Source organism: Strix uralensis, chromosome 1 (genome assembly GCF_047716275.1).
Source record: "Strix uralensis isolate ZFMK-TIS-50842 chromosome 1, bStrUra1, whole genome shotgun sequence".
NCBI classification, from domain to species: domain Eukaryota; kingdom Metazoa; phylum Chordata; class Aves; order Strigiformes; family Strigidae; genus Strix; species Strix uralensis.
In genome coordinates, this window is record NC_133972.1 from 47,746,675 (window position 1) to 47,761,189 (window position 14,515).

At 41.8% G+C, this 14,515-nt stretch overlaps 1 protein-coding gene across 2 annotated transcripts in view; it reads right to left on the reverse strand.

The window, feature by feature from the left end:
• RUNDC3B (RUN domain containing 3B) overlaps positions 1 to 14,515 on the reverse strand; it is a 62,547-nt gene that overhangs the window by 2,871 nt on the left and 45,161 nt on the right. The window contains exons 9-10 of one of the 2 annotated variants that reach the window (XM_074864923.1): positions 2,511 to 2,657; positions 2,029 to 2,144 (exon numbers count right to left, since the gene is read on the reverse strand). In XM_074864923.1, the coding sequence (XP_074721024.1) occupies positions 2,029 to 2,144; positions 2,511 to 2,657 (263 nt within the window). Of the gene's footprint in view, positions 1 to 2,028; positions 2,145 to 2,510; positions 2,658 to 14,515 lie in introns of those variants that run through there. The other variant, XM_074864926.1, reaches the window with a different exon arrangement.

Here is a 14,515-nt window from a genome sequence, read left to right on the forward strand (position 1 = left end):
TTTTTTAAACCTTGGCAATTTGAAGTGCATTAGGCTCTGACCATTGGAAAAAGCCCTAAAGTGCAGGAGTGGCAGCATGAGTATCTGCCCTGTCATCCCAAACACACTTGACAGTTAACATGAAACATACCTACAGGTATAAGACTGCATTGCACAATTTATTTATTTTATGTCTTCCCTTCTCAGAATATCCGTTCAAGTTATTTTGTGCAAAGTCCGCTAATAAATTACATTATAAAGAATTTGATCTACCAGCATCTCCCTATTTCCTCCTCATGGCTCACCTGCAGAATGGAAAAGATCACCTTAAACTAGAGATAAAATTAGCTTAAAAAGGTCACAGGCACAAGATTTTATTGACAAGCCAGTCTACCAGATTTTTTTTTTTACCATCATATCCATAAAGTAGTATTTCTTAAAATTGTGTCTCCTGTTCCTGACAGCAAAGTTTTATTCTCATGAGAAGGATGTAAGAAAAAACCAAACAACCCAAACTGCACCCTGCCCAACAACTCGTTATGGAAAAAAAAAAGTGAGATGTAAGTCTCTTGCACAATTTATGGTCCTTATTAGCAGTTTCCAGCAGATTTTAGGTCTCACCTCTACGGAGCTTTTTTCAAGTGACCGAATAGCTTTCCCTAAAGAATGAACTAGATTAACTCTTTTAAAAATCTTCATTTTTAGAAAAAAAAAAATCTTTATTTCCATAAAAACTACCCTTTAAAGACTGCATTCAATCTGAGATCATAAACCACACAAAGAACAGTATAACACTGTTTGGGCACAGGCCTTGATTTCAGTAAGTGTGAAACTAAAAATCTGACTATGTGAGTGGGCTTTATAGTAATGTGAAAGTTTACTGCTTCTAATCTTTTAATTAAAGATTGCCATACTGAAAGTTAGACCAGAGGTATTTTAATAGCAGGATCACATATCATTTTACAAAATTACATTGAAGCTTAGGTACTGATGAACCTCACTAATCTAGAAGTGAGATGTTATGCTACCTTTAAAGATAGAGTCTTGAAATAAAAACCTAAAACTATTATCAGCAGTTTTGCCACACTTTAATCTACAGAACAGAAGACAAAGCATAAATTCAAATGATTAATATTGCAAAAAAGCAGTTGAAAGTAGATCTGCACAAGAACTCTCTTCATAATAGCCATGCTGATTCTATTTCACTTTCTCTAAGCTAAAACTTTAAACAGTTTAGATTTTAAGACTGTTTACAGTTTTTTTAAAAAGTTGTAAATTTCACATCTGTGATATTTTAAAACCAAGAAATTTTACAGTTACGAACTACTAAGGCTCTGTATTGTCAAGTCTATTTAAAGTTAACATTTGATGAGATACAAAAGGAATTTTTTATAGCAATTTATGTTCTGTACCAAAATACTACTATTTCAGAGGTCTTCCAGCATTTTTCTGCTTTTCACAATTGCCCACAAGATGGAGCAGCTCAACTTTGATGAGAGTACAGATTTTGAAATGGGATGTGTGTGTATTACATCTATATACTAGCGTGGTTCATATCATGTTCCTCTCTCTATGTTAACAGCAACACGGTCAGGCTGCATCTCCACAGACAGATGTTGAATGCAAGACGTAAGCATGACAGTGGTAGTTGCAAATCCAGTGCCTTTAATCCTCCTTTTAAGAAACAAAAAAGGAAACTTAAAGAGCTCAAAAGATTTAAGTTAGTTATAGCAGAAAGATGACAGAAGATCCTCCTTGTAACTGAACTGTCTCTGGTTCTCTGACGGAGAAGGAAGATATGCAATATATTTTAAGCTTAGCTTTAAATACAGCACAAAGTATTATAATTGGGGGGGGGGGGGGGATCTTCATAAATCCAAACTTATTTGAAGTATAGTACTTAGGGAAACTGAAACAATGTGCATAAAAATTAAAACAATGTGCCGTTCAATGCATACATTGTTCACATTGAAAATTAATCTTACAGGGACTGAAGTGCAGAGCTATGAAGAACAAAATAAAATGAAGCCACTGGACTGGCTCTAGTACCTTCATTTAACAAGTTCATTCCATCCTGCTTCCCATCCTGTGAGTGACCTGGATCCAGAGAGGATTGAGAAAGACTACCTTCTGCTGAAAGTTGGTCCAGACTTTGAAAACTTTTCCTGCAAAGCAAGTAATACTTAATAGTAACACATTTAAAGATCTAACTCGATATCTTCAATTCACCTTAAAAAGTTTTCTAAAAACCCCAGGCAGTTAATCTTTCTTCTCTTAAACACCACCTTTTTGTTTGTTTCCTAAACCATTTTTTTCCTAAAGCAATCATTCCCTCTTATTTTTTTAAAATTAATCCAAAGGAAGGAAATTTTTATGGTAGGCAACAGAAACTGATTTTTTTTGCCAGCTGGTCTTTGCACATTCTAACAAGTAATTCCAATAGGATACCTTTCAGAATATGCTAAGGGAAATGCATAATTTTGAGTTTCCCTGTTCCTCTAAAGGTGAATCAAAATAAATATTCAACTTACTCATCCCACTGTTGATTGTGCTTTCTATAGAGTAGAGTGTCCAAGGCAACAGCATTGACATCCAGAGCTCCTGGGGAAGGCCACTGATTGGTGAGGTGAGTAGTTAATTCTTGTCTTGATCTCAAGTCATTATTCTTTAGCACAGTCCTGTGAATACAAAAAGCAATAAAACTCAGTCTATTAAATGCAATTCCTTAAGGTACAGAAAGAAAACCAGGACAAACAGTCCTGACCACACTGACATTCTACTTCAAGTGACCAACAGATTGCAATTTTCATAAAGCATCTGAAACTGTTCATTTTTCCTAGGAGAAACAACTTAGAAATTTATCGAGAAGTATTTAGGAACAGAAGAAAGTTGAAATGAGAATCTTTCTGCAAAAGCAATAAAAAAAAGCAACTGCATTCTTAAGATTCTTTCTGCCAGCATGATGGTAATTAACAGTCCAATTATTTTGCAAACCAACTATGGGAATGTGATGTCCTCCCTCCACCTCCCTTTTTTTTTTTTTTTTCAATTTGAAATTCCTCCCCCTATACTTTTGCAGAATGAACTAAGAACCAGACATGTTAACTCCATTATATGCTTCCAGGTAAAACATAACACCTAGTTATTCTGTTTTCTACTGCCTTACTGTTTCTAGTGATTTATGATTTTTAAATTACAGAAAATGTGTTAACTGAGTACCTTACATGTTCAAATTAGTTTTGCCTCCCATGAAGCAGACCAGTTTTCTAAAATTCTAGAAATGAGGAAACTAATGTGTCAATATTGTCAATCATCTGCCCAAGTCATACAGAAATAAGGGAAGTACATGGTTCTTCAGGCTCCAAGACAAGATCAGCCTTTTTCCAGTAGTACAAGACAACCTCCAACCTACACTTAATACTGCTGTAGAATAATTCTAGAAACAAGTCAGATTGCTTGTTAACCCATAAATTCTCTAATCCACAAAATATTAGGCAATAGTAAAATGTTGCTTTACAACAAGTTTGACTATCTGTGACCTGAAGCAAATAGCTAATGTTACTTATCTCCATAGTGAATGTACTCAGGAGTTTGAAGCCAAATGCCATGTTATTTGAAATGCCAAACTGCACAGCAAATTAAATAATTATTCATGGTACACATACATTTATGTGAATTCACAGATAACATTGTCAACAGGTCTATTTTTACAATGCAGTTTTTATCCTGGTAGTATCTGCACTGCTTAGACAAGCAGTTTCACAAGGGCACGTAACAGCAACCAAAGAGCCAAAACTTCCCACAAAACAAGGAAAGAAAATGACGAGTTCAGTAAGAAATTTTTAGAGAGGAGATAGATGCACAGCAATTTTGTAAGAGAAGGTGGTAAGGCACCACAGCAAACAAAACTATTTTCAAGAAACTTTTCTCAAGATGATGAATTCCCCCAGTGTTCATGCAAGTAGAAAATCAACTTTTCTACCCTGGGATCTCCCCTGTCACCCTCCTCTCTAAGGGGTCTATAGGAATAACCACTTTGATAACCCAAAGCTCTTGACAATTTCAAGTATCTTGTCCAGCAGTCACTTCCCCATGTGATTCCCCTAATTCCATGGGGTACATCTTGTTGATCTGAGGAAACTGAAACAGTGATCTAGCAAGTTCTTATGAGGTTAGCCAGTTACACTACATCACCTCCTTATTCAGAAGGACTTCTTGTATGATTTCATAGAAGCTTCATAACAAGGCACAGTTTATATTAGCAACTATGCACACAGTAACTAAAAGCAAATGCATACACTTACAACACTGTGTCAGGTTTGTGTAAATTCCTGTTTGGACAACTCCTATATGTTACCACCACACAACTCAGCAGCAGTGTTGTTATTATTAAATAAACATGCTGAGCAAAGATGACAAAACCACACATCTACAGACAAGTTGCTAACAGTGAAATTTTGGCATATTATGTAGGTTTCTATGTTGAGGCTTTTCCCACAAATCTTTATCCTATAGCAACCTGAAATTTCACCCTTTCTGTGTGGACTTCTATGCTTTTGTTCTGAATCTTTAAAAATATGTAAAAATAACTTCAAATGTATAAAATCAGTCAAAACACAGTATTCAGTATATATAAAATAGTATATAGACAATAGGAACTTAGACAGAATATTCACAGCAGGTGCTGGTATTTATCACCTATTTTTTGAGTTTTGCAGATTATTTTACTGTTTGCTCTCTTGCAGCCATTTTTAAAGTACCATGAGAGTCCACTGCAGCAAAGACTTATTAAAGGCACTGCTTGCAAACAGCAATTCTCTCAAGATAAACAAAGGCAGTATCAATTTATGAATATTAACCAGACTTATTTTAAGACTCAAAGTACTAAACTGCACAGAATCACAGGATCATTTAGGTTGGAAGATCATAGAGTCCAACCATAAACTTAACACTGCCAAGTCCACCACTAAACCATGTCTGTAAGTGCCACATCTACACAGCATACATCAGCCTCAAACTCTTAATCACCATGAGGCAAAAATGATCCTGCTACAAATACTCAAAAACAGGAAGAGTAAAAGAAATGGTGACAAAAGCATTTACTATAGAAATGTGTTAAAAAGGAAGGCAATATGATCAAGTTTAATGAAAAAAGCATACATATTTCAAAATGCTCAATGTGAAAAAACACTGCACAAGATTATTGAGTGTTGTCCTGCTCTTGGTCAGGCAACAGGAGCTCTTTCTAAAGTTAAGAGCTCTCAAAAGACAGCAATTTATTTTAACCAAGGCAGATTGAATTTCTACAGTAGCACTCTTGTTCCTCAGAATGCAAGCATTGTAACTAGTGCTGGCCAACTCTAGGCTGTGATACTGCAGAGTTTGAAGTAGGACTTTTCTTAATGATCACAATGAGTGCAATGAAGATTATGAGTTTCCTCTATATGTTTATACTCTCAGGCTGCTTAACCAAATATTACTATTAAAACGTATCTATCTGCTAGTATAGCAAAATAAGTTTGGCATATAAAAGCTTTCAGAGGAAAAATTAGAATAAAGTCTTCATAGAGCAAAAATAAGAAATGAAGAATTGTTGAAGAGGTACAAATGGCAAATAGAGATATTAGTGAAATTTACAAGTTCCACAAAATATTCAAGAGTGAAATGAGTATTTTCTGTTATCTACACACATAGAAAAAATAAACTACTAAACTCTTTAGGCCTTGACCGGGAAATATTTCAAGAGTGTTACCAAAAGTTCAGATAAAAATAACGTAATGCAATATATAAGCTTGTATATGAAAATGCTGGTCTGTAGTAAAACATACTGAACTGGAATGGTCTATGTACAAATGATTTTATTCTATTGCTTTTGTTCCTGAGAATGAACCGCTGGCGAGAAAGACCAGCTGAAAAACAGAATGACCTGAACGCCTGGAGACCAAGACTCAAAGCCTAGAGTTTATGAAGGATATTACCTCATAACTTATGAGCATAACTTAAACGGAACAAAATCTGTAATACATCATAAGAATAACACTGAAGATCACAAGTATGCAGTTCTATTTTTAAATATAATACAATAAAATATTGTTCCATTGGTTTTGTAGCTGTGATGATTTAAAGACGATGCAAGATAAGGTTTGTACACAATATTTTAAGCCATTTAATACAGGAGTAAAAGCGAGCACATTCCAAAAAGCGAGGAGGAAAAGTAGGAGAGACAAAAGGGTTTACTATAGGGGAAGTTAAAAAAGAAGTAAATACAATCAAGTTTGAGTGAAAACAAGCAAATGAGCATATACAAGCTGTTAACTCCTTTTCTTCAGACTGGAAATAGAAAACTTGAAAATCAAAAAGAAGATAAAAGCAATGGCTTCTAAATGTAGTAATCTCAGAAAGGTAGTTGGTACATGGAGAATACAGTGGACCTTAAGAGACTGTACGATTATTTTTTGAATGAAAGAAAGGCAGTGTGTGAGAGATGGCTTGATTAAGGTATCCTGGCCTAACACGGTGAGACTGCACAGTGCAGAAAGTTTTGTGTAGAGTAGGGAGAATATGTAAGAATTTATTATGAGACCAGGGAGGTTAAGCTGGTATGGTACATCACCTAACCTAGGCATGAAAACTCTTGGTTGTCTGAAAGCCTGTGAATTCCGCCCCTACCATCCACACTACAATCATTTCCACCTCTTTGTAATCATGTTGGCAAAAGTAGAAGCTCTCTTTTGTGATCTGCAGAAAGAAAACAATTATTTTTCTCCTGCTTTCAACATTTGTGCCCTGAACAGTCTTCACCCCAACAAATATTTTTATAAGATAAATGTTTATCATATTTATCTGAAAAGCATTTTAAAAATAATCCAGAAATAGTGAAGAGATAGCAGGCAGAGAAAGAATATTTCTAATTCCTTTGGAAGTAATTGCCGAATTGCTATTTTCATAGTGAAAAATCGTGAGGCAAACCCAGCAAAATGCTCGTTGGGATTTATTACAGGAGAGAGGCATTGGTGACGCTGGAGACAGAAGTATTTTCAAAAAATTGCTTTTAAAATTACCAAATATCCTTTGTATTACTTCATGGCATAAATTTTTTCATAATGCATATATATAATACACAGTCCCACCATGTTAGCCCAGGATACCCTGTTTAAGTTATGACGTTTAAATTGTGGTGGTTTTTTCTTAATGTCTAAAAAAAGAAAAACATCACACAAATTCAAATACTACTGCAACTAATAATTTGTTAGGAAAAACAAGCAGCAAGAGATGAGAACATCATGTTCATACTAGAATACATATATAAAAACTAAGAAATATTTTGCTTACATTTATATTTTTTATTTTCTACATCAGGAACTACTATTTAAATTAAGCTCTTCATAGAAAACAAAAAAAAAGTATGCAGTAAAAATATCCTGCTAATGATTTCCTGTCTATTACAAAAGAATACTGATGATTCATTAACTAATCAACACTAACATACTCCCAAGTTAGAAATAAGTGTCTGCTTGAACTGCAGATACATACACTCCCTCCAGGCCTGTAAATTTACTTTCTTTTATTCAAGAACAGCAGCAACAGCCAGAGCATTAACATCAGGTTTATATAACTATTCCAGAAATGTCTCTGCATGCTTTTGACTTTCAGTCCTTTAATTGTGTATTTAAGAAGGAGGGAAAAGTGAGATGAGTGAAGTCTTCTGACAAACATCCTCCTCCACTAGTGTTCGCTGGCCCTGTCTTTGTCAGGTACTCTCCAAAATATTTACTTGCTGATTTCCTCAACTTTTATCATTTTTGAGATGTTTATTTCATAATTTATTATTTCAACATTATTTATTAAGCACAAGAATATAATTATGTATGGTACATATGAAATAATAAACTTGCAATTGACAAATTACTGCTCATTTCCATCCCTGCTTCACAGTATGCTGCCCTTTCAGTTGTTCTGGTATAGTCAGGTAGGAGCCACTCAGAAAGTGGATCATTGAAATGTTCAATTTTATTTTTTTTTAAGCAGTTTGGGTTTTGTTGGGTTTGTTTGTTTTAAATTTAATCCATAAAGTAACTCCACAAACAGTTCTGTTTGCACTAGCATTGCTTTTGGCAGCTCAGCCACCTCTCAAAAGAATAAGAATTTACTCTTTTGAATTAATACATCTAAGACTTCTGCATCTTGAAAGTGTGACCTGACTTGATTCACTCATTTATAGTGGGGGATGGGGACAAAAGACTACCTGTATGTGGGGTTCCTGCATGCAAAGCAGAAATGATATAACAATGATGGTCACTTAGTATACTGTAACTATACTACCTCTGGGAATTTAAAAATAAATAAGTAAATAAAAATTAATCTCAAGCTGAGTCCAAGCTAATATAGAAAAGCCTTCTCTTGGTAACTACCAAATTTCTGGTCTCATTTCAGCTAGATTGGTGTTGTGGTTTAATCCCTGCCGGGGTCTGAGACCATGCGGCCGCTGCCCCTCCCCCACAAAGGGAGTGAAATACAAAGCCCCAGGGCTGAGATAAGGAAAGGTTTAATACAACAGTGCAACAGCAACACAACAAACAATAACAATAACAGTGATAACAATGAACAGAGCAAAGTATATACCAATACAGCAGTGAGAGGAACGGCTGCGCCAACCCACGCGCTCACCGATTCTTCCCGCGCTCGTGCCAGGATGTGACGTCAGCATGATATATGAATAACCCGGCTGGAGCTTCCCCCCCACTGCTGGGGAAACTTAACCCTATCCTGGCTAAACCAGGACATAATTCACCCCTTTATTCTATACTATGTGCGTCACATCCAGCTGCCATTTAGCAATTAGCATTGACAAAGAAAAATTAACAAAAGCACAGTATAACTCACGGTGTGTTTTCACCCACAATCAAGTCCCCTTGTGGTACGCATCGGACCTCTCCATCCTTCTGCATCACCCACCAGGTGCACCCAGGTCCTTGAGCAAAAACAATCCCGTGGATGGGTTTGCCTTTGCCTGGCGCAGGACTAACCCAGACCATTTTTCCCCAGCAGGTCCCTCATGCGCACCACAGGGACTTTATCCCCATCTACAACACGTGGAAGTTTTGACTGAGCCGGGCCAGCTTGATTGGCAGATCCTCTTGTGTTCACTAACGAAGTGGCCTTTGTCAGATGTGTGTCTCAGTGTTTGAAGGTTCCACCCCCCATTGCTCTCAATGTAGTTTTTAACAGTCCATTGTAGCGCTCGATCTTCCCAGAGGCTGGTACATGGTAGGGGATGTGGTAGACCCACTCGATGCCGTGTTCTTCTGCCCAGGCATTTATGAGGTTATTTCAGAAGTGAGTCCCATTGTCCGACTCAATCCTCTCTGGGGTGCCGTGTTGCCACAGGACTCGCTCTTCAAGGCCCAGGATGGTATTTCAGGCGGTGGTGTGGGACACTGGATAAGTTTCGAGCCACCCAGTGGTTGCTTCCACCATTGTGAGCACGTGGCGCTTGCCTTGGCGGGTCTGTGGCAGTGTGATGTAGTCGATCTGCCAGGCCTCTCCATATTTATATTTCATCCATCGATCTTCATTCCGCTGGGGCTTCACCCGTTTGGCTTGTTTGACTGCAGCACACGTCTCACATCCATGGATGATCTCTGCGATGGTGTCAATGGTGAGGTCCACCCCTCGATCTCGAGCCCACCTGTATGTTGCATCTCTGCCTTGGTGGCCCGAGGTCTCATGGGCCCACCGGGCTATGAACAGTTCACCTTTACGCTGCCAGTCCAAGCCCACCTGAGCCACTTCGATCTTAGCAGCTTGGTCCGCCTGCTGGTTGTGTTGATGTTCATCAGTGGCTCGACTCTTGGGTATATGGGCATCCACACGGCACACCTTCACAACGAAGTTCTCCACCCGGGCTGCAATGTCCTGCCATACTTCAGCGGCCCAGATGGGTCTGCCCTTGCGTTGCCAGTTGTTCTGTTTCCATTGCTGCAACCACATCCACAGGGCACTTGCCATCACCCACGAGTCAGTGTAGATACAGAGCCTCGGCCACTTTTCTCGCTCAGCAATCTCCAAAGCCAATTGGATGGCTTTCACCTCTGCGAACTGGCTCGATTCACCTTGTCCCTCAACAGCTTCAGTGGTTTCTCGTGTGGGATGCCACACTGCAGCCTTCCATCATTGATGTTTTCCCACAATGCGGCAAGACCCATCAGTGAACAGGGCATATCATTTCTCCTCCTCTGGCAGCTCGTTATATGGTGGGGCCTCCTCAGCATGTTTCACCTCTTGTTCTGGTGACATCCCAGCATCTTTGCTCTCTGGCCAGTTTATGATCATTTCTACTAATCCTGGGGGGTCGAGGTTCCCTATTCGAGCCCGTTGTGTTATCAATGCAACCCATTTACTCCACGTGGCATCTGTTGCATGATGTGTGGAGGGAGCCTTTCCTTTAAACATCCATCCCAGCACCAGCAGTCGGGGTGCCAGGAGGAGCTGTGTCTCAGTGCCGACCACTTCTGAGGCAGCTCGAATTCCTTCGTACGCTGCCAGTATCTCCTTCTCAGTCAGTGTATAGTTAGCTTCAGAGCCTTTGTATCCCCAGCTCCAAAAGCCTAGAGGTCGGCCTCGGGATTCCCCCTCTCTGCCAAAGGCTCCAGGAAGGGCCATTCTCCCCAGCTGCGGTGTAGAGCACGTTCTTAACCTCCTGCCCTGTCCGGACTGGCCCGAGGGCCACTGCCTGGGTAATCTCCTGCTTAATTTGTTCAAAGGCTTGTTGTTGCTCTGGGCCCCATTTAAAATCGTTCCTCTTGTGGGTTACGTGGTAGAGAGGGCTCACAATCAGGCTGTAGTTTGGGATGTGCATCCTCCAGAACCCCACAGCGCCCAGGAAAGACTGAGTCTCCTTTTTGGTGGTTGGTGGGGCCATGGCTGTTATCTTGTTTATCACCTCCATTAGGATGTGATGACGCCCATCTTGCCATTTTATTCCTAGGAACTGAATCTCCCTTCCAGGCTCCTTAACTTTCTGTCACTTGATGGGAAAACCAGCCTTCAGGAGGATTTCAATTACCTTATTTCCTTTCTCAAAGACTTCCTCAGCTGTGTCCCCATTGATATCATCAATGAACTGCAGGTGTTCTGGAGCCCCACCTTTCTCCAGTGCAGTATGGACCAGTCTATGGCAAATGGTGGAGCTGTGTTTCCACCCCTCGGGCAATTGATTCCAGGTGTACTGGATACCCCTCCAAGTGAATGAAAACTGTGGCCTGCACTCTGGTGCTATTGGAATGGAGAAAAACGCGTTAGCGATGTCAGTCGTGGCGTACCACTTGGCTGCCTTCGACTCCAGCTCATACTGGAGCTCTAGCATGTCCGGCACTGCAGCACTCATTGCTGGCGTAACTTCATTCAGGCCACGATAGTCCACGGTTAGTCTCCATTCGCCATTAGGTTTTCTCACTGGCCATACAGGGCTGTTGAAAGGTGAATGAGTCTTGCTGATCACCTTCTGGCTTTCTAGTCGACGGATCAGCTGATAGATGGGGACCAGGGAATCTCGGTTAGTACGGTACTGCCGCCGGTGCACTGTCTTGGTGGCAATTGGCACTCGCTGCTCTTCAACCTTAAGCAACCCCACCACCGAGGGGTGCTCTGTGAGGCCGGGTAAGGTGGACAATTGCTCAACCTCCTCCAAGGCAGCTATACCAAAGGCCCACCGGTACCCTTTTGGGTCTTTAAAGTACCCTCTCCTGAGGTAGTCTATACCTAGGATGCACGGGGCATCTGGGCCAGTCACAAGGGGGTGCTTATGCCAGTCCTTCCCAGTTAAGCTTACTTCAGCTTCTAATAGGGTCAGTTGTTGGGACCCCCCTGTCACTCCGGAGATGCAGATGGATTCGACCCCACTGTGGCTTAATGGCATCATGGTGCACTGTGCGCCAGTGTCTACCAAGGCCTTATATTCTTGTGGTTCTGATGTGCCAGGCCATCGGATCCACACCTTCCAGTAAATCCGATTATCCCTTTCCTCCACCTGGCTGGAGGCAGGGCCCCTCTAATCCTGCTCACCATCACTCACTTGATCTAAGAGTGACTCCTGCAAGAATGACTTCCTGGTCCCCTCAAGAGGGTCAAGCATACTGTCGGCCATTCTGTTCTGTCTGGGGGATTTCCGACTAGACACTGGAGCTGCATCTCTCTTGGAAGACTCCTCTTTCATGGTGGTCTTCCCTTTCAGTTGCTGTACTCATGCAGCTAGGGCGGAAGTGGGCTGTCCATGCCACCTTCTCATGTTTTTCCCATGGTCGCGGAGGAAGAACCACAGGGTGCCCTGTGGTGTGTGTCTTCCACTGCCCTTCTCTTGAGTGGGGAAGCGCCTGCTTCTAATAGCTGAGACATTGGCCCATGCAGGTGGAACATAGGACATGTCCTGTTCCACTTTCTGGAGCCTCTGAGACAGTTCCTCTACAGCTGAAACCAAAGCATGTTGGGAGGAAGGGAGACTTCCCTCATATTGCCGGAGCTGGATAATCACTTCGTCCACTGTCTGAGTCTGGGTGTCTCGCCACCAGGACACTACTGCTAATGCTTTGGAATGTCCCTCTGGTCCACTTTGCAGGAACTTCCGCCACATCAACTGTGTGCAAGGGGCCTGATCTGGATCCATTGGTGACTGCTCATCATTCAGATCACCATAGACCATGTCAAACACAGCCATTTCCCTGAGGTTTTGGATGCCTTTCTCCATGTCGGTCCACTTGCCTAACCGACATAGAACATCATCCTTGTAGGGGTACCTCTCCCTTACACCAAACAGGAGTCGCCTTCAAAGGCTGAGGGTTTGAGCCTGTTTCCCTATTGCCTTGTCAATACCAGCCTGTTTTGCTAAAGGTCCCAGCTGCTTGGCCTCTCTCCCCTCCAATTCCAAACCAGCAGCTCCACTATCCCAGCATCGGAGCAGCCAGGTGCAAATTTGCTCGCCTGGACTGTGGCTAAAATCCTTCCGCGTATCTCGCAACTCACTGAGGGATAGAGATCGGATGGTTACCTCCGGCTCTTCCTCCTGCTCTCGTGATGGGCCTGGTTCATTATCACCCTGTACATCGCGAGGGGATTTTTTGGTATATTTGGTTTTCCGTATCAGGGCAACTGATATTGGTACTGCTTGTCCCTCTGGCTCAGCAGCTGTGCTGGTGGAGGCGACTGGTACTGGCACTGCCTGTCCCCCTGGCCCAGCTGCTGCACCAGTAAGTTCACTTTCAGACCCTGCAGCTCTTTCTCCCCCTTGAGGGCAGTGATCAGTGTTAAGGGCGATGCGGTCAGCATGGGCAAGCCCCCAGCACATCGCAGCGAGTTGCATCTCCCGGGGTTTGTCAGATTGGCAGCACACCTTTTCCAAACACTCCACCAGTTTATCAGGACTCTGCACTTGTTCGGGAGTGAAATCCCAGAACGTTGGGGGTGACCACTGACTCAGGTACTTGCCCATCTTCTCCCACATACCTAGCCATTTATAACTATCTGCCCTCAGGGCAGGTTTCCGGGTGGTGCTATTGTTGGAGAAGTACCGCATGGCCCAAAACAAGATCTGGCAGACATTTAGAAAGCACAGTGCCACAAGCACACTGGCCTGGGTGCTCCAGGGATAGCTGAAACTCTCAAAAACCGAGAGAATCTCTTCCCCTGGCTCACCCACAGAGGGGGTGAGACCCCAAACAAAAGACCAGGCAGCAAACAGGTACCGGTTCACCTCCACAAGCAGCCATACGAGCCCATTATAAGCAGACAGTAACCAGTACAGCAAAACAAGGCCCTTGGCACATTTTCCACCGCCAACAAACACCAGCACTGGGAACACACAGGGGATATAAGGATTAATCCAGCCCCACCACGCAAGCAAATTGGCCAGCATTGCAAACATTTCTTATCAAACAATACAAATAAAAACAGAAAAAAAAAATTACACCTAACAGATTGCTCTAACACACCTTCTCCTTTTGTCCTTATCTCAGCCTTCTCCAGCCCCATGTTGGGCACCAAAGTTGTGGTGGTTTAGCCCCTGCCAGGGTCTGAGACCACGCGGCCGCTGCCTCCCCCACAAAGGGAGTGAAATACAAAGCCCCAGGGCTGAGATAAGGAAAGGTTTAATACAACAGTGCAACAGCAACACAACAAACAATAACAATAACAGTGATAACAATGAACAGAGCAAAGTATATACCGACACAGCAGCGAGAGAACCGGCTGCGCCAACCCACGCGATCACCGATTCTTCCCGCGCTCGCGCCAGGATGTGACATCAGCATGATATATGAATAACCCGGCTACAGCTTCCCCCCCACTGCTGGGGAAACTTAACCCTATCCTGGCTAAACCAGGACAATTGGATTTCCAATTTCCCCTGGATCAAATCCAGATTTATGCCATTGGCAGCCTATTCTGAAAGACCCATTTACACAGATTTTTTTGGTTAATAAACAAAAACTCAGTTCTGTTTCCAATTATACCTATGAAAAACCAATAATTTCTTACCTGCAAGTTT